The sequence below is a fragment of the Ctenopharyngodon idella genome, chromosome 17 (assembly GCF_019924925.1).
Source record: "Ctenopharyngodon idella isolate HZGC_01 chromosome 17, HZGC01, whole genome shotgun sequence".
Taxonomy (NCBI): Eukaryota; Metazoa; Chordata; class Actinopteri; order Cypriniformes; family Xenocyprididae; genus Ctenopharyngodon; species Ctenopharyngodon idella.
In genome coordinates, this window is record NC_067236.1 from 23,734,544 (window position 1) to 23,755,408 (window position 20,865).

Below are 20,865 nucleotides of genomic sequence, written 5' to 3' on the forward strand. Positions count from 1 at the left end.
AATTGATATTCCTTAAAAAATATAAAGTTTTAATATCATTATTAATACTTTGAGATGAACATTCTTCTGTAGAATAGTAATATATTTCTAGGTGAACCAAATTTTATTTAGTTTATTTCGGCGGGTTGTCATGAAGACGTTTGAGTTTCAGTGTGTTTACGATAGTTTTTTGAGACATGCAGAACACCTAAATAACAGTCTTTTTGTGGTTTAATATTAACAGAAATTAGTCCATATCGCAATTTGATTAAAGGATATTCATATTTTTTTTTTCATTCTTCGCTTTAGGGTAAAAAGAAGTTTGAAATACGTGAGCAGCGATAAACTGTTAACGAACATCCAGACACCCTCCCACACTGCTGACTGACGTTTAGATGAATATGTAAAGATTTCCACGTTAAAAGAGCCACACCTACCTAGTACATAATCGCCATGGTAGTTCGAAGGTGTTTACCAGCCAGAGCAAACTTTTCTGTAAAGTTCACTTTGGCAAGCCGTTTCGAACACCAAACAAATGTCGTTTTGGCCTGATTTTGTTCGGAATAACGTCATACCAGTTCGTTCTTCAATTTTGCGTGAAGTATATTAAGTGTATAGCCCTACTTTTCCAAAATTTGCCAAATTCCATGACATTCCATGTTAAGTAGTAAATTTTATTTTTATGACTGGATTCTGTGATTCCATCCGCGGAAATCATAGGGCCCTATATTAGGACTGCGACAGTAAATCGATTAATTCGTGGATCGATTCTGAGATTTTCCGAATGCGTCGCAATTCTCTCTTGAATCGTTTCTGAGCGTAGTTTTTAACAGCAGATGGCGCTCTTGACTTGTTTTTAACCGCACACTCAAAGAAGAAGAGTGCTCGTGCATTCGGCCGAGTCTGATAATGTACTTACACCTCAGAATGCTTTTATTACGTGAGATTAATGTAAACAGCCCACTGCAAACACCCTTGTAATTCACTTCAACCTTTTTGAACTTTATAAATGATTATTTTATAGAAAGTTAGAGTGGTGTGTATAAGGAATTGGAAGCAAGCACAATACGGCTGTTTCTAAAGCACGCAGTGCCATCTAGTGTTAAAAACTAAGCTCAGAATCGATTTGAGAGAGAATTCGGAAAAACTCAGAATCGATCCAGAATCATTTCTCGCTTCGTGATGAGTCGATTTATTGTCCCAGCCCTACGCTATATGATCAATCCGTCCTCACCTGGCAATCTCAGCACTATGAGACGTCCAGTTCTGGAAGGCGTCGCTCTCGTGTCCTTCCCCTTCGGAGTCTCTCGAACGGGGTATGGCTCGCACCGGACCTGCTGGATGGGTTCTGGGGTTCTGCTGGGCCCCTGAATGATGGGAGCGTTTGTGTTTAGGGGTGCTATGGTTAGTCTCGAACTCATCCTCAGAGGTGGAGGCGTAGTCTGAACCCTTTTGACGCCTCCTGGAGCCTTGGCCCAGGACATTGGGAAGGAGGAGCGTTTGGTACACCATGTCATCAGAGGATGGGATAGAAACAAAAATAAAAAAGCAGAAGTAGAAGAAGACAGAGAGACAGATAATAAGACACCCGAAAAACCAACAACCACTTCCCATTCGTCAATGGGGTCCAAGTGTCCAAAAGTACTCTAGATTGTTAATCCCATCAGAAAAAAAAAAATTACCTTGATTTTCAAATATACCTGTTAAGTTTTTAGTATGGTGATCTAGTTATTAGGGATGCAAAGGGGCGGAAAATTTCTGGTAAATTTCCAAAAAGTTTTCAAAAAATCCTGGAAAGTTTCCAGAAATTCTGGAAATTTTCTGGAAATTTACCAGAAGTTTTCCACCCCTTTGCATCCCTACTAGTTATCTCCAACTACAAAAATTAGTAATATTGGAGACTAATTACATGGTCTTGTTAGTTAAAGATGGTCATTGGCCCAGTTGTGCGATACAAACAAGTGCACACAAATCAAGTCAATGACCGTTGGAAGAGTCATTCAGAGAAAGTGAAAGAACTGGATTTTACTGGATTGTACTTTTGTTGTTTGGAAGCTCATCACTCTGATAAATGGATGCAAAGCCAAAATAGTCATCTAAACAACGTTTGCCTAACATTTGACCAACCCCCTCTCAATGAAATAAGCAAAAACAGAAGCCATTCGGAAGTATGATACTCACTGGCAGTACTGCTGGCGTATTTGGCACTGCTTGAGCGTCCGCGGATGATCGGCTGCCTGTTCACGGCGTTTGAAACCTTCCGCAGAAGAGCCCTAGGATCCGGCACTGAAGCTTTCCGCACGGAGCTGCCCGACTCTGTGCTGCGGTTTGAAAAGCCCGTCCTGCTTGTGGAAGACTCGGTGTCACTGGGAGTGTTGAAGGAGCCCGTCCTTTTCCTAGGTAAAGCTAAAATGTCCAATCGAGAGAGCTTCTTGCTCTCCTGAGCACCCCGACTGTTTGTCGAGGGATTGACATCGGAGTTCTGAGACGTCCGATCGGTTTCGGTGCCTTCGTTGTCGGAGGCTTCGCCCAAACGGGCACGGCGAAGCACCGAAGCCCTTGTTGCTCTTGGAGCGGAAAGGCTATTGGAGCGACCTAGAGTTTGTTGTACCGTACCTTTGGATTTGCTCGCACCTTCCTTCTGAAGAGGAATAGTGTACTTCTTGTAAGGTAGGGAACTTGATTCCTGGTCGGAGACGGTGTCAGGCCAATGCCGAGTGGTGGGACTTTGTTCTGACGCAAAGTCGAGAGAACTATGGTTACGACGGAGCTGTAAACGTTTGCCTGGATCTGCCTTGCCATCACTGTCCTTTGGATCATCGGAAGTCTTAGGTTCTCTGGAATACTGACCGGTACCTCTTAAAACTCCTCTGAGGACCACAGGCTTCTTAGGAACAGAAACAGAAGCGTTTTTGCCACTGATTGTACTGGAAGTGTCCGATTCTCCCGAGAAGGAGTCCTCCAAATGGGAGCGACCGTTGTTTTCTTGCTGCTCCAGAAGCTTGGCTTCCAGAGAAGCTAGAACATCCTCAGTGTCTTTGAGGTAAGATTGAGTGTCTTGATTGCTTAAGCCTTTAAAAGCATCATTCCCAAAGGGTTGACTAGAAATCTGGGGCAATCTGGACAACTGGATGTCGTCGCTGGCCCTTTCTTTGGTATAACTTTCTTGTCTGACGATGGACACTAAGCTGTCTACACCAAGAGAGTCGTCCTTGCTTGGGTGATCAGTGTTTGGTGGTGAACAGTTGCTCTTGGTAAGACTGCCATGCTGTCGCGTTAAAGTAGCCGTGGAGAATTTGGGAGGTGAATCCAGGTCTTTTGTCTCTTCTTGATTGGGTTGTGTCTTCGGAGACCGGTTCCACGTCGTGTCAGGAGTCGTCCTGTACTGCTCAACCACAGAGCCATCATCGGACTTGCTGGCATCACTCAAGCTGTCCGGATCCAGATCATCTTGGACACTCAGTTTCTGTGGATCCCACTTTTGCTTCGGAACTTGCGAACTCTTCTCCACACCTGACAGGTACGAGTCAGGCTGGATGCGTATCGTGGGCGGTGGCGTCTCAGTCTTCTCCTTCAAAGGAACCTGAGGCAGAACTCGTCTTGATCTGCTGCTCTGACCTGTTTCCGAGTAGTCAGCATTTCGGTTAAGCATAGCTTGGTGGATGATCCTTTCACCAGCTTAAAGACATGATTAATAGGACAAATGAAATGTGCTAGTAAAGACAAAAGCAAAGAAAGCTAGTGAGCCAAGCAAAATTTCCATACCTCCGGCAGAAAGATCAACCTGTGTTGGGATATCAAACAGTCCTGAAGCAGGACCAGAGTCTGAATAGGTGTCCGCCAAACTTGCCCAACGGGAAACCCACCTAGTGCTTCCAGGTGTTAATGACGTCATCGACTGTATCTGTAGAAAAGAAAGAAACCAGCTAATTAAACTAAAAACTTCTATTATATTAAATTGCTTTAAAGTGGTAACTATTTTTTTGATGTTTAAGTTGAGATATTTTCACTGTATCTGTATGTTTATATTACACATTTCACAACATTTTACAAATGTAAATTTTTTAATAAATATTTTGAAAATATTTCTTAAAACTAATAACACTGTCTAGTAAATAAATAATCATTTCTTTGTTTTATACCTTATTTAATTTTTAAGAATTTATTCTTCAATACATTTTTGACTTTATCTTTATTTCTTAACACACTAATTTTCTTAAATTATTTTATGTAATACTTTTAGGTGACATTTGACTTAAATTAAATAATTCTTATAGATATGCACAAAATTGTTAAGAATAAACATTGTAAATATTTGAATACTGTGCAAATAGTTATTAAAACTCTAACTCCAAGCATTCACACTTCTAAAAAAACAACAGCTATGCCAAAGAATTAGCACACAGATTTTTTAAAATTGTATTTATTTTTATATTTTAATTTTAAAATTAACTTTAACCTGTTAACTGTCACTGGCCCACAGTCATTACATATTTAAAACAGTAATATCTTATACTAAACCTAAACTAATCTTGAAAAACTATATATCATTTGAAAGCTTAGAATCTCTAGTTTTCATATTTTGGTGTCTGATTACTGCTACAGAGGAGCAGTAATTTATCAATTTGCAACAAGCATATTTTCATACTCATAAGGCATGTTCAGACCTTTATTTTGAAATAGCGATGAACATGAAAAATCATTAAAGATTGTTTGAAACATGTTTGTTTTCATGCCAAGAGTTCAAAAGATAACATCCATTCAATTGTTTTTTGAGAGAAAAAGGTCTGAAAATGTTTTTAATAGCAAAAAAAAGACATTTATGATTGTGGCGGCGATCTATAACCCACATACATGTTTATTAGAGGCTGAATTCATATCAAATTCTGCCAAACTTCCCATACTACTTCTATATAGGATGTCTACTTCATAAATTGTATAAAAATAATGGAAATATATGGTTCAGATCACTCAAACCATATATGGAAATGGGGGCGCCCTTATATGGTCAGTAATGGAGCTTGGTTGTCATCTAGTGAAAAAGTGTGGTACTGCGCCCAAACAAAATCTTACCGAAAGCTCATTTTTTGAGATATCAACCTGAAATTTAGAACACAACTTATTCAGATTTTTGGCTTTGATTTCCTCGCAGTTTTAGAGTAAAACTTGTTTTGTAAAATATATATTTTATATAGAATATAAAATATATTTTTACATTTTACATTTTCATAAACTTAGACTTCTATAACTTTTTTTCTGTTTCACTTACATGAGTTATTTCACTTTTACAATAATCTGCCAAATTTCATCTTTAAAACAAGACCAGCCTTATGTCTATACTCCAAAGTGAATTACAACCATTTAAGTTTGGATAGTGCATTTTCATGTCTATAAAAAAAAAAAAAAAAAGTGGGGGTGACAGTTAACAGGTTCATTTTTATTTCAATTATTATTTCAATTCTTAATTTTCAATGTTTTTTTTTTTGTTATTCAAGTCCCTTATTCTAAATAAAACCTACTACAATTACGCTGGCTTACTAAATATATCGATTATGGTATTAATGTCAAAATATACCAAATGAAAATATCTCAACCATAAAAAGAGATCAGGCCCTTTAAAGATTCAAATCACCCATTCATAATCACCCAAAAGCAGGAAAAAAAGACATCAAACCATCAAAACAGCTTTGAGAAGATGCCCAAGAAAGATCCTAATAAAATCACAGTGAAAAATAAGATGATTGCAGATAGATCTACTGATGCCCATGATCCGGAGCGAGCATGCCAACGTTTGTAGTCAGGTGAGAGTTTACCTGTACTGTGTCACTACGGTCTGTTGGATATTGGCCCAGTTTTGGGCCTGAGCTATTCTTACTGAGCAGAAGACTATCAGTGTCACCAACTATAGTCTTAACTGTTGCTGCTGCTGAGGTTTGGCTGTTGTCGCCAACACCAAATACCTGTTAATGATAAAGCATGCATGAATTATGAAGGTCTGTTCCCAACTGATTTGAACTCTTTGACTCTTGACTGGGTGAATTATTCAGAAGACACTTGAAATGTGATAAAATACTAGGGAAGTGACTGAAATAACCTGAATAAGAGAACTGAAACAATGGCTTCTAATAACAAAATAGTTTGTGGTTTCTTGAAGCTGCTCGAATATAGGGGTGGGCGATATGACTAAAATCTTATTTAATGATATAAGAGACATTTTATTTCACAATAAAAAAAATATATCATAATATAGTTATTATACACTGCCTGTCCAAAAATAAAGTTGTAGTTTGGATTTAAATGAGCAAATACTTAATAGTCCATTTCCATTACCCTTCAAAATGCGCAATTTGAAATTGCGAATTGAAAATGCGCCCAATGGAAACGTGTCAATTTTGCAAAAACTCCCACATATCGCAAAAAAGTTTGAGGTGTTTTTTTTTTAGGCAATTCGAAAAAATATTTAGCAAAACTGCAATAGAAATTTTTTCACATTTACAGTGTACGTAAAGGTTGAGACGGCATGGTATGTTTGAACAGAAGACGAGTTCTTTATTAAACTCAAAAAAGACTTATGGGAATACTGGATTCTAAACAACAAAGAAATGCCACAATTTATCAAGACCTCGAAGCAGATATGAGGGAGAAACACCCAGAAACACCTCATACGTGGCCGCTTTTAAGTATAAGGGGCTTTCCTTGCCATTAAAGGGTTAGTTCACCCAAAAATGAAAATAATGTAATTTATTACTCACCCTCATGTCGTCCCACACCCGTAAGACCTTCTTTCATCTTCAGAACACAAATTAAGATATTTTTGATGAAATCCGATGGCTCAGTGAGGCCTACATTGAGAGAAAAGCCACTGAAACTCTCAAGATCCATAAAGGTACTAAAACATATTTAAAACAGTTCATGTGAGTTCAGTGGTTCTATCTTAATATTATAAAGCGAAGAGAATACTTTTTGTGCACCAAAAAAAACTAATGACTTTTCAACAATATCTAGTCAATTTCAAAACACTGCTTCAGAGCTTTATGAATCTAATCAGTGGATCGGAGGGCCAAAGTCACGTGATTTCAGCAGTTTAGCCGTTTGATAGGAGATCCAAATCACTGATTCGAAACAAAAGATTCATAAAGCAGTGTTTTGAAATCAGCCCATCACTAGATATTGTTGAAAAGTCGTTAATTTTTTTTTTTTGGCGCACAAAAAGTTCTTGTCGCTTTATAACATTAAGGTTGAACCACTGTAGTCACATGAGCTGTTTCAAATATATTTTTAGTACCTTTATGGATCTTGACAGTTTCAATGGCTTTTCTCTCAATGGAGGACTCACTGAGCCATTGGATTTCATCAAAAATATCTTAATTTGTGTTCAGAAGATGAATGAAGGTCTTACGGGTGTGGAACGACATGAGGGTGAGTAATTAATGACAGAATTTTCATTTTTGGGTGAACTAACCCTTTAATGCTTGGATAACACGCCTACATCTCCTTCGATTAAATATAATGGATAGTGCGGTGGCTGAGACATACGCAAACCTACCAACATCCGTTGCCATGATTTTTGGAATGACTTATTGCAAAAGGAAAAAATTACGTTTTAGTCGCATAACATCGGTTAATGGAAATGCCATCATTTCGCAATAGTTATCATCGACATTTAGAAAATATCGTAAAAAATCTGTAATGGAAACCCGGCTTATGACTGGATCATTCCTGCAGTGATTAAGGCCTTGTCCACACTAATGTTATCGTTTGAAAACACATCTTTTTCTCTATGTTTTGGACTTCCATCCACACTGAGATGGCATTTTTGTCAAGGAAAACTGAGGATAAGTTTGAAAATGCGTTTTTGCGTTGTAGTGTGGATGGTGAAAATTGAGGTATTTGAAAACAATGGTGCATGTTTAGTCATGTGACGCATATTGTACCCATAGATATCTATAGTTATACCGGCATTGTTGTGCCTGCTATTTACATTAACAGTATTGCTCAAGATAAATGCTCTTTTGTACAATCTTTGTATTACATTTCTGCAAAGATGACAGAATTTACTCACATTTGCTATATATGCAAATATGCTTTAAACCCGATTTTAAACACGACCTGGGCGCAACAGTGAGCGATATTATACTAATAAAATGATCGTGCCTGAAGAATAGCGTGAGAGCTTTATTATATCTGCTCTCTCTGCATCATCTCGTGAGCTTTTAGTATGTGTTACGCATGTGCAGTAAGGGGATTTAAGCGTTTTCAGACGTTTCAGTGTGGATGAGCAACTTTTGGAAAATACTTGAAAACGCTAGTGTGGATGAGGAGAGCTTTTAAATGAAAACTCGGTTTTCAAATGTCTCCAGATTAATGTAGACGTAGCCTAATATTTCTGGCATGTTATGTTTGGCAATAAATCCTTTAACCCTAGCTTTTTAGTTCTTAAACAACCATGTTGGAAGATGTATCCCATGGCCATTTATACCAGGATGACAATGCCAAGACTCATCAGGCTCAAATTGTGAAAGAGTGGTTTAGGGAGCATGAGGAGTCATGTTCAAACATGAATCACATCCAGTTTTCAGCCAACTTAAGACATAACCGAGAGTGTTTACGTGAATACTCCACGTGACAATTAGACCATTTAAACAATATGCCGCAAAAGAAAACTGAATCTGGGATTGCAGGCTGTCTGAGAGGCAGCTTTCTGTGTGCTCTTTTTTCCCACGGCTTCTTGAACTTAATATCTCTTTTTAACATCAAGCACATCCCACTCTTTATTTTCTCATTCATGCATGTTTCTTTATCACTCTAATGTGTCAATAACATGTAGTTATATAAATGATACAGCAAAATCTCTATCAATAGACACTTGACATCGTCGCCATGATATATATCGTCATACCACCCAGCCCTACTCAAATGTGATGTCAAGCTGAAGTGACGGGGTTGTACCTGATCGATTAAGCTCCGTGCCTCCACAACCTCTTTGTCTGGTCCCTCGGCTTCAATGGTGTAGGTTCCCGCATCACTTAAACTGTCATCCTCTTCTTGCTGTGGAGTTTTGGCCTCCGTACTGCTGACTTCCATGGGCGCAGAGGGAGATCTGACTGTCTGATTCACGGTGTGATTTTGTGAATGAGAAGTGGCAGGAAAACTCTGATGTGTCACAGAGGAGCCAGAGTATGTCGTAGATGTAGAAGATGGGGTCTTATGGTCCCATGTGGAGGAAGGACTAGGTTTCGACACCCTAAGCAACTCGGCCGCAAAGTCCTGCGACAGTTTGGACCTCCGGCCGATGCTGCCGAAAGGTTTTGACGCGGAGCGGGAGCTAAATTCAGACGTGCTCATACGGACTTCGCTCTTCTCCCGTCTGAGAGAAACGGCCCGCTGAGGACCTTCTGAACCTTTGAGGGGAATCGTGAACTGCTGTGTGGGTGGATTATGTCCGGATGACGATGTTCCAACTTTTCGTTTGTCTAACTTGTTTTTTAGAGCAGACTGGAAGTCAGGAGAAGACATGTTATTGGTGAACGACTGCGAGCGCCTTTTCCGTTGAGTGTCGTCAAAGAACTCGACCATAAAAGCTTGCTGGGGATCTGGTTTGCCTTGGCTCTTTGAATCTGGCATGTAGTTATTTGGGTAATCTTCTCCCTCCAGTTGTGGCACGATCTTTTGTGACCCAGAGTGGGACACTGACTGAACCATTTGCATTTCTTGTGGTTCTTCCAAATCATCATCTTCATGATGGTGTGTATCTAGAAATAACATGTCAACATTTAGAAAGTGAATAGCAGGCACAACAAAGCTGGTACAAGCATAGGGCTGCAAAATTAATCCGCACACGATTTGGCTGCGATATTTTTATGCACAGCACGGCTAAATGCTGCTCCATCTGAAAGCCAGAGGGCGCTCTCGTGCAGAAACTAATATTTATAACTAAACATGCGTCATTGTTGATGGATACCTCCATTTTCGAAGTCCATACTACAATGAAAAAAATAACACTCCAGTTGGGAGAGCGTCCTCAAAAAGCTCAGTTTTCACTGGACAAAGTGCTGTCTCAGTGTGGACGGAAGGACAAAATGCAAAGAAAAAGAGGTGTTTTTAAATTTATCCAGATTACTGCAGACATATCCTCAGATAACCTTTCCAAACACACAAAAATTATTCTAGGTTTACCTTTGAAGCTCTTGTCTGACCCAGACTGCTCATCTAGACTCCTCAACATAGTGGCGTCGCTCTGCACCAACCAATCAGCAACTTTGTTCTCCACCGACATGACCTCTGTAAGTCTGGCTATCGACTCCTTGGTGGGGATCTTGCGCGGGCGGATGGAGAGCTTTGAGACGTGGTCCTTGATCTTCATCTTTCCAGGGGTTTGGTCATCAAACTCAATGGTGAAGGAGGCATGGCCCTGTACCACTGGGGGTGTGGAAGGGGGTTTGTGGTCCGTGTCTTTTGTGGGGATCTCTTGGACTTCCAGGGATGAAGTTTTAGGCTTTGGATGGATCTCCTTTGTGGGAATCTCAAAGTAGCTTGGCTCCTTGCGGTAAGAGTATCCGGACTTGCCCTGGCCATCGTGAAGTTCATCTGGAGAAACGCTGACCTCACATCTGGTACCATCCTTGTGGTTTTCTGTGAAAAGACATCAGCGTTAATGATTGTTCATATAAATTAATAGTGTTTACTATTTTTGAAGCGTTTACACAACACCGTTTTCAACTAAAAACTTTGGCCATTTATTTACATGACAATGGCGTTTTAGGGGCCTGAAAATGCAAACTTTTGAAAACGATACCGCTATTGTAATGTTTCTTTACAAAGTGACATCGCCATCTACTGGCCTGGCAGCATAATACAGCGTTTTTAGTCATTTTCGCGGATCATTTTGACAACTTTGTCATCTGCACATGATAAACGCAAGGGAAACAACTTTTCATGAGTTTCCTGAGATCCTAGCAGCAAACCATTGAAATTCTGAAATGTTTTGTGACTGTTATGTCGTAATAAAGCCTCATTTACTGAAATCACGTGATTTTGTCAGTTTGATAAGCACTCCAAACCACTGGTTCAAAACAAAAAATTCACAAAGGTTCACAGAAAGTGATTTCGAAAGCATCAATCACTACAAATGAACTGCAAAGACAGATTAAGATTTGTGCCAACTCGTGCGCGTGACGTACAGAAGAAGAGCTAATTCACTTAAATTACTTAAGTCACTCCTGCTGTGAGGATACCTTAGTAAGGTCAAGTGTTTATCCAGGTGTAACACGTGTAAACTTTCCAGCATTAAGTCATTTTCTGTCCAAACTAACACCAAATTGCAGCATGGAGCAAAAATATAGTTTATATTTAATATACAGCTCTGTGAAGTTGGATTTAAATTGCAAAATAAATAAATAAATTTTTTTTTTAGAAATTAAAAAAAAAAAAAAAAAAATTACATATACATATATATACATATATATATATACATATATATATACATATATATATATATATACATATATATATATATATATATACACACACACACACACACACACACACACATATATACACATAAATAATACATGAATTTAAAAAAATAAATAAAACAAAAACTAATAAATAAATAAAACTGGCGGCATTAATTATTTTAGAAAAAAAGAAATAAAAACATCTATATTGAAATAAATTTTATAAAATAAATTTAGGTAAAATAATATATATTTAAAAATAATACATGAATTTAAAAAACAAAACAGAAAAACTAATAAATAAAAAAAATTAAAATAAATAAATAAAAAACTGGTGACATTAATTGTTTTAAAAATAAAAATCTATATTTAAATAAATTTATAAAACAAATTTAGGTTAACAAAATAGATTTAAAAATACATGAATTCAAAAAATAAATAAAAACAGAAAAACTAATTAATAAATAAATAAATAAATAAATAAATAAATAAATAACTAGTGACATTAATTATTTTAGAAATAAAGAAATAAAAACAAAATCTATATTTACCTAAATTTGTTTTATAACTTTAAAAAAAAAAAAAAAATTATATATATATATATATATATATATATATATATATATATATATATATATAATGTATATATGTGTGTGTGTGTGTGTGTGTGTGTCTGTGTGTGTATATATGTATATGTCACCAGTTTTTATGTATTTATTAGTTTTTCTGTTTTTATATATATATATATATATATATATATATATATATATATATATATATATATATATAAAACAAATTTAGGTAAAAATACATTTAAAATTACACGAATTTAAAAAAATAAAAAATAAATAAAACAAAGACAAATAAACAAACAACCAAATACATGAGTGGGTTATTCAGCATGAAAAATCTCATTTTTAAACCATGTGATAAATCTCAAATCTAATTTGACTGTTGCAGCTGTTTAGGATAAAATCTCATTAACGTGGATTTAATGATTATCATATCGTGGCTGGTCAGGACACTGTTAAACACAGGCATGAAACGCCAAAGAAAACAAACGGTCCATGAAAACATCACTGTCTGAAGAGTGTGTAACAATATCCAGAGAAAGTGATAAAAACAGACATCTAGTCTAGATATTAAACGCTAATGCTAAAACGTGACTCTTACTTTTGCTCAAAAAAACCAAAAAGCACTAAACTGAAATGGAACAAATGTTTCTATGGTCACCCTTTAATCTCTGCAGAAAACTTTGAGAAGTGCTTAAGACTGGAGAAACACAATGACCTTCTCATTGGACTCCTGGCTAAGACGGCTGCTAATCCATCACGAGGCTGAACTGGCTAGTCCGACATGTTTTAAAGCTCACGCCAGCGTGGAGTTTAGCGCTGAATTCCTCAGGCTCAAGATCACCCAACACAAAAGGATTTGATCTGACTGCTGCTGCATTCCTGTCCACACATTTCACACACTTTAACAAGCATCAGAGACTTGATGATTTCAACGGATTGTTTTGTATTAAATAATTTGGCGATAGTGAAACTGACATCTTTGGTACTCAAAAGCGCTATAATATAAAGTCCCTGTGTAAATCTTTTTCTGGGATTGGGTTTGATGATTCATGAGGCACAGTTCAGACCTGTATGATGTTCATGAGCGCTCGGATCACAACGCTGACCTTTTTCTTCGTCATCTTCACCCCACCAGGACGGCTGGCCGTATAGAGGCGTGGGTCTGGACACGGGCGGATCTGTGATGAAACAAGGGAACAGGAAGAGTCTGATGAAATGGCAGAAAATTTGATGAAATGGTTACATTACTTGTTTTAAAAATAATACAAAAATAAATAAATAAATAGATTTAAAAAAAAAAAAACTATACAAATAATAAAAATATTAAAAATCAATTTAATACTAAATAAATACATAAGTGACATTACCTATTTTAGAAAAACAATACAAAAAAACTAAAATAAATGTAAAAATAAAAATACAATTTAATATTAAATAAAGAAAAATCATAATAAATAAATGACATGACTTTTTACAAATGCAGAAAGAATAAAAAACATTTAAATAAATTGATAAAAAAATTGAAATGTACGTAATTAAAAAAAAAAAAAAAACTATAAAATACATCATAAAAATAAATACGTGACTGCTTATTTTAGAAAAAGAAATAATTTTAACTATATTTAACTATATTTAAATACTTATAAAAAATATAAATTAGGTATAAAAAAAGTAAACATTTTAAACAAACAAAAAAGAAAAACTAAAATAAAATCGCTGACATTTTTTTAAAATACAATTATAAAAATGTAGGTAATTTTAAAAGTAGGTAAACTATAATAGAAATCATTGAAAATCTTTACGTGAATACTGATTTTAGTTTTAGTTTTTTAATAATTTAAAAAACTATATTTAAATATTTATAAAATATATAAATTTATGTACAAAAACCATTTATAAAATCTAAAAAATTTAAACAAAAACAAAAGAAAGAAAGAAAGAAAGAACCTCCTTTCACTGTTGAAAAGGAACCAAATTTGTTTTTAAACCCTATTAATGTCAGTGCCAGCAAACACAGCAGCTTGATTTAAAACCAAATTAAATGGTTGGAAAACGTTCCTGCATATTCTGCATATTTGGCCTGAAGCCCTCAGAGAAGCAACAGTAATTTAACAAACAACACACTGGCACTAGAAAATGAAGAACAGTCTCGACTCCACCCGACTCCATCTGTAATCAAAGCATCTAAACTGTCAGCTGCAGTGTTAATCTACCAGCCTACTGTCTGTCAGAGATAACCAGTCACGCTGGTTAAAGCAAGCCACAGCACGGACACTGTTGTCAGGGCGACGCTGTTTAATATCAACAAAGACAAAGATGGAGCATGCAGGAAACATGTCACTTAATCAGAGCAGGGAGCAGCCGAAAATCAGGACTAGCTTATTTGGAAAGTTATGGAGACACGTCACAGATGTTGACCCACTTCTGACCGAGGCAATCGAGTTTGGGTGGCGATACTATGTTTCACCCTTGATTTTAGACACACAGCAACATCCAAAGGTTCTTTATTGGCATTGATGGTTCCATGAAGAACCTTTAAACTTCCATTGCACAAAATGTTCTTTATACTGGAAAAAGTTCTGTAGATTTTTAAAATATTTTTCACACTATGAAACAGTGCAAATAGGACAATGCACACAGCCGTATTGCACCGTCAGCCCATTTCACGGTGCGGTTTCTCGGCCGCCACAGAGTTAAATTTGTTAAAGTGGACATAAGGCCATGAAATATGACTCACTGTCTGAAACAAAGCCAAATTTTGAGCACTTTTTACTGTATCAGTCTGTTTTATGGACCCTTAAACTTGGCAAATAGGACAATGCACACAGCCGTATTGCGCCATCAGCCCATTTCATGGCATGGTTTCTCGGCTGCCACAGAGTTAAATTTGTTAAAGTGGACATAAAGCCTTGAAATATGACGCACTGTCCTAAAGAAAGCCAAATTTACAGCACTTTTTACTGTATCAGCCTGTTTTATGAACCCCTGAACTTGGCGAATAGGACAATGCACACAGCCATATTGTGCCATCAGCCCAATTCACAGTGCGGTTTCTCGGCCGCCATGGAGTTAAATTTGTTAAAGTGGACATAAGGCTGTGAAATATGATGCACTGCCCTAACGAAAGCCCAATTTTGAGCACTTTTTACTGTATCAGCCTGTTTTATGGACCCTTAAACTTGGCAAATAGGACAATGCACACAGCTATATTGCACCATCAGCCCATTTCACAGCGCGGTTTCTTGGCCGCCACAGAGTTAAATTTGTTAAAGTGGACATAAAGCCTTGAAATATGACACACTGCCCTAAAGAAAGCCAAATTTTGAGCACTTTTTACTGTATCATCCTGTTTTATTGACCCCTGAACTTGACAAATAGGACAATGCACACAGCCATATTGCACCATCAGCCCATTTCACAGCGCGGTTTCTTGGCCGCCACAGAGTTAAATTTGTTAAAGTGGACATAAAGCCTTGAAATATGACACACTGCCCTAAAGAAAGCCAAATTTTGAGCACTTTTTACTGTATCATCCTGTTTTATTGACCCCTGAACTTGACAAATAGGACAATGCACACAGCCGTATTGTGCCATCAGCCCAATTCACAGTGCGGTTTCTCGGCCGCCAAAGAGTTAAATTGTTATAGCTTCTTCTTACTGGTACAGAACTAGGAAAAAAAAGTTAAATGAAATAAATAAAAGTAATAAAACATGATTCAGTCCCATGAGTCAGTTGGGCAGGACCAGGTCAGAAAGCACAGGAAGCTCAGGACAGAAACTTTCTCATGAAGTCATTCTGAGATTGAGTTTTTACTGTTATCCTTTCAAAAACCCATGCGCTTTAATGCTTTTTAAAATGTGTTTTCATAGGTAAGCTACATACAATATTTATTTTCTTAATTTAGTAATGGGTTTAGTAGGTGTGTTTTGTTTTGATTGTTTTCAAATTAAAATTATGTTTTAATTTTTATTTTCTACATAATTATTAGCTTTTCATCCCCTCGGAGAACAACAGAATCCTGCTCTATGCCATGCTGTCCATCTGAACTTGGAAAAATCACATCATCTACAAACAGAAGTCGTTTTTACCGGATGATTCAGGGCTTCCAGTTCGCTCAGCCGTGAAACCTCTCATTTTCCCATGAGCAACACTATCCCTCTTTAAGATCCCTAAACAAACATGTCTCTGTTCATTCGCATTTCTCTATGCTGATGCTTTAATAGTTAGTGTTGGAGGTTTGATCAGATCACTAACCCTCAGTATGAGCTCTAGTAATAGTAATGACTGACTTAGCAAATTCTACTGCACATGAAGACAGACGTGTGAAGCACACAAGTCCAAACAAATCAAACGCGCTCAGTGAGAGTCTGGTAGAGCGAGTGTGACGGTAGTTTAGCAGGGCTTAACAGTAATCCCCTAAAGGTACATGTTTAGTCAATGTGAAACAGATTAATCGAGTCCCAGTGTCTGGAGTCTTCAAGATAAAGAGAACGTTTAACATTACACTAATGGGTATTTTAAACACGAGTTAATGAAAGGGCAGAAAAGCCTTTTAAATCACTAACAGCCAGCAATATTCAAACTAGACTTGCACTTCCTGAAGGAAACAGTAGCGACTGTTAAGGTAATTCAGCGAGTATGCAAATATTACAATGACATCATCGCTGTTGGTTAGATTCTGAATGCTGAACATTATAATCAATGAATAATGATTTACAGACTTTTATCTTAAAATTTAAGCCAAGCAAAAAAAAACACATGGCACACCTACACTCTGAAAAAATGCTGAGTTAAAAACAACCCAAGTTGGGTTGAAAATGGACAACCCCAGCAAGTTGGTTGTTTTAACCCAGCGATTGGGTTGTTTTAACCCAGCGATTGGGTTGTAGTGATTGGGTTCTTTTTAACCCAGCGATTGGGTTCTTTTTAACCCAGCGATTGGGTTGTAGTGATTGGGTTGTTTTAACCCACCGATTGGGTTGTTTTAACCCAGCGAATGGGTTGTAGCGATTAGGTTGTTTTAACCCAGCGATTGGGTTGTAGTGATTGGACTGTTTTAACCCAGCGATTGGGTTGTAGTGATTGGACTGTTTTAACCCAGCGATTGGGTTGTTTTAACCCAGCAAGTGGGTTGTAGTGATTGGGTTGTTTTAACCCAGCAAGTGGGTTGTAGTGATTGGGTTGTTTTAACCCAGCAAGTGGGTTGTAGTGATTGGGTTGTTTTAACCCAGCGATTAGGTTGTTTTAACCCAGCAATTGGGTTGTTTTAACCCAGCGATTGGGTTGTTTTAACCCAGCGAATGGGTTGTAGCGATTGGATTGTTTTAACCCAGCGATTGGGTTGTAGTGATTGGATTGTTTTAACCCAGCGATTGGGTTGTTTTAACCCAGCAAGTGGGTTATAGCGATTAGGTTGTTTTAACCCAGCGATTGGGTTGTTTTAACCCAGCGGTTGGGTTAAATGTTTGCCCAACCTGCTGGGTAGTTTTATTTAACTCAACTATTGTTTAAAAATTACCGTATTTCTTGCTTAAAATGAACCCAAAGTATGTTGGAAATTAACATGTATTTATATTTTTAATAAATGAACATTAATTAATAAGATTAATGAATAATAATTAAACAATAAACATTTATTAAATTGCTTTTAATAAATGTTCATCTTTTGATTATTATTGTTGCCTCTAGTAATTATGTGTCTGATTTTTAATTTCCAAACTATTTTGGGTTCATTTTAAGTCAGCCATACAGTCATTTTTAAACAATAGTTGGGCAAACATTTAACCCAATCGCTGGGTTTGTCCATTTTCAACCCAACCTGGGTTGTTTTTAAACCCAGCATTTTTTAGAGTGTGTGACTGAAATTATCTAGAAAGCAAAGTTTGTGCAAAAACGAGATAAATAAATTTGAGGAATTTGCTATGGAAGTAATAAAGTGCAGAAATATCACATTTCATCTGTGGCTCAAAGTCAGGCATGGCACGGAAATAAAAATAGTGATCCGTCTTGTTGGCAAGAACTAGCTAAAAATATAACGTTTTATAAAAGAAATAGGCGATAAATTCATTCACAAGGCAAATCTTTGAAAGGATGCAAGTCTCATTTTTAAAGCCAACACGAAACAACGTTCAATAACCTATTTTACTTCTGTAATGTGGCATTTCCAAATAAGTAGTACTTGATTTTATCAATCAGAAATTATTGAATTGTGAAAAGTGTCTATATATAGATCGTTTGAGAGGTGGAGAAAGTCATTATCTTCATGATTTTTCATTATAATGTAAACACTTTTTTCTTTATAGTACTGATGAATCAATCACAATAAGAAACATGAATTGAGAAAGTTAATTTTGAATTAAGAGAGTCAATTTTGATTTCATGTATTTCAGTAGTACCGGTGATGTTTTTCCGCTCTGTTTTTTCGGATTTAGCACGTGGTGAGTCTCGGCGTTTCTCATCTGTCTGGATGTGCTTCTTGGTTTCCGGCGTCTCTTGACCCAGCTGAAGCTGACTGGTGTATTTTTCATGCTGGAACCCAGAGAACATATAAATTACATGAGCGATCTCTCAACACACAAATACTGTATGAAAAACCCACAGTGTTCAACAACCAATGGATCATTAATTAGCTCATGCCATTTCAATTATTCTGGTTATTTACAACTTCTTGTATATATGTATTCCTGTGACATGCTGCTAATTACCACACACAAAAATTAAAATCAGCCTCTTATTTTTATCCGATTTCTTTCAAACTCAAATCAGTATGATGTCAAAACATGGCAGATGTAGATCTGTGAAAGGATTCTTGATGTCTTAAATACTGTTGCCATGGCAACATGTCAAACTTTAATATTGTTTTAGGGTGTTTTTGAGACTCTTAGCATGCTTCAAATTGCATGAAACTTGACACACACGTCAAAGATGTCGTCCAGTAAACATCGACAAAGAAATGGGAGGGGAGGAGGGGTACTATAGCGCCACCTTTTGACAAAAGAGGGGGGGTTAGTTTTGCCTAGTCACCAAACTCAGTACATATATTGGTCTCATCAAGCCGAACAACTTTCTAATTTACAGTCATTAGCTCCGACCAACCGGAAGTCAGCTATTTTGGTTTGAAAAAAAAAAAAAGTCAGTCTTTTTTCCCCTTAAAATTTGAGAAATCTACCTTGAGGGCTTCCTCTGGCACTTTGTGTTGGCTCCTCTCCAGGATGTATATGTGTGAATGTGTGAACAGTCAAGAACAAACACACTTACGAAACAAACCATACCACAATGATCAGAGAGAAAGGACACAACAGCGGGACAAAACTCATTCGAACTGCTTGTAGCATCATTTCTATCGAGCTGAGCACAACACTGTCCTGAACAAATCTGTCTCATAAACAAGAAAGCTGCTTTTCTGCTCATTATCTGCAAGGTTATTATTTCTCACGGCAGGTTTACTGGATTTTGCTATTAGCGAAATCAAAAGCCCTGAGTCAAACCACAACGGGCTTATATGCCCATTTTATTCCGTTTTGAGTTTGAGGAAGGATATCATATCCGAAGCGAATGACATCTGATAACTTCAGGGTGATGTACGTCTGATCAGGGATGCGAAGGTCATTCACGAAGGTCTGAGGAGACATGAGATGACAAAAAAAGGTTTTGTCAATGTTAAACGCTTCACCAAGACTCAATATAAAAGCAATACTGATAGTGAATCATGACTACACACACATATTCTTCAATGTACATTTTTATACAAAAGTTTTCAAGCATCAAAATCAAGCATATAAAATCCATACTTGCATGCAGAAATTGAAGCCCTTCTTAAACATGAGAGCTGCTGTTTCAGTGTGATTTACACATGTTTTTCAAATAAATTTAAATTAAATTCATTTTCAAATTAGGCCCGCCACAATCATGAATTTTGTAAATAATTGTGATTTAATTCTGTTTTGTTTATGTCACTTACAGTGATTTTTTACTTTAAATCATATATAATAAATAAAAATTATAATAAAATAGACCCACATGATTTACTTTAATGGTGTGGAAATTATTTTGTATATAAAATTAACTATAATATAGTTTCATATATAATATATAAATACATATATATAATTAATATAAATAATATAATTTAATAAAACTATAAACATATTAATATAATATAAAATATATAATGTAATATATTTATATAATTTATATTATATATATTAAATTATAACATTAATAAATTATAATATACAATTTATTATATTATTTATATAATTTATATATTATATCGTTATATTATATTATAACATAATATAATACATTATAATATAATATAATATAATACAATAATATAATGCAGTCTGATTAAACCCATATAATATAATATATAATATAACATTTATCTAATTTATATTATTGTATTATATTATGTTATAACAATATAATAAATTATAATATAATATAATTTATTATATTATTTATCTAATTTATATTATTATATTATATTATATTACGTTATATTATATTATAACATAATATAATAAATTATAATATAACATAATATGATTGATATAATATAATATAATATAATCTGATTAAACCCACAAACCTTCATTTCGAATGAAGGAAGTCCTTTGACTATCTTTATGAACTTTACAACAGTGTTTTTTTGGCAAAATGTGATTAAAATTTACACTGCACAATTATTGCAATTAGTTTGAAAAACGACGATTAGATACAGGCCCATTTCAAATGGTACTTTGTAAATTGCACCATTTGACCGAATTGCACTAATAATTTTAACCAAGAACAAGCAGCCCTATATAAAATCCACATTTGTATTTGTGCATGCAGAAACACGCAGAGGACG

At 36.0% G+C, this 20,865-nt stretch overlaps 1 protein-coding gene across 6 annotated transcripts in view; it reads right to left on the reverse strand.

The window, feature by feature from the left end:
• LOC127498689 (centrosomal protein of 170 kDa protein B-like) overlaps positions 1-20,865 on the reverse strand; it is a 30,908-nt gene that overhangs the window by 4,716 nt on the left and 5,327 nt on the right. For 3 of the 6 annotated variants that reach the window (XM_051868319.1, XM_051868320.1, XM_051868323.1), the window contains exons 4-13: positions 19,550-19,630; positions 19,180-19,236; positions 18,407-18,539; positions 13,078-13,188; positions 10,156-10,611; positions 8,929-9,731; positions 5,793-5,939; positions 3,745-3,883; positions 2,161-3,657; positions 1,214-1,448 (exon numbers count right to left, since the gene is read on the reverse strand). In XM_051868319.1, the coding sequence (XP_051724279.1) occupies positions 1,214-1,448; positions 2,161-3,657; positions 3,745-3,883; positions 5,793-5,939; positions 8,929-9,731; positions 10,156-10,611; positions 13,078-13,188; positions 18,407-18,539; positions 19,180-19,236; positions 19,550-19,630 (3,659 nt within the window). The remainder of the gene's footprint in view (positions 1-1,213; positions 1,449-2,160; positions 3,658-3,744; positions 3,884-5,792; positions 5,940-8,928; positions 9,732-10,155; positions 10,612-13,077; positions 13,189-18,406; positions 18,540-19,179; positions 19,237-19,549; positions 19,631-20,865) is intronic. The other 3 variants (XM_051868321.1, XM_051868322.1, XM_051868324.1) reach the window with 3 other exon arrangements.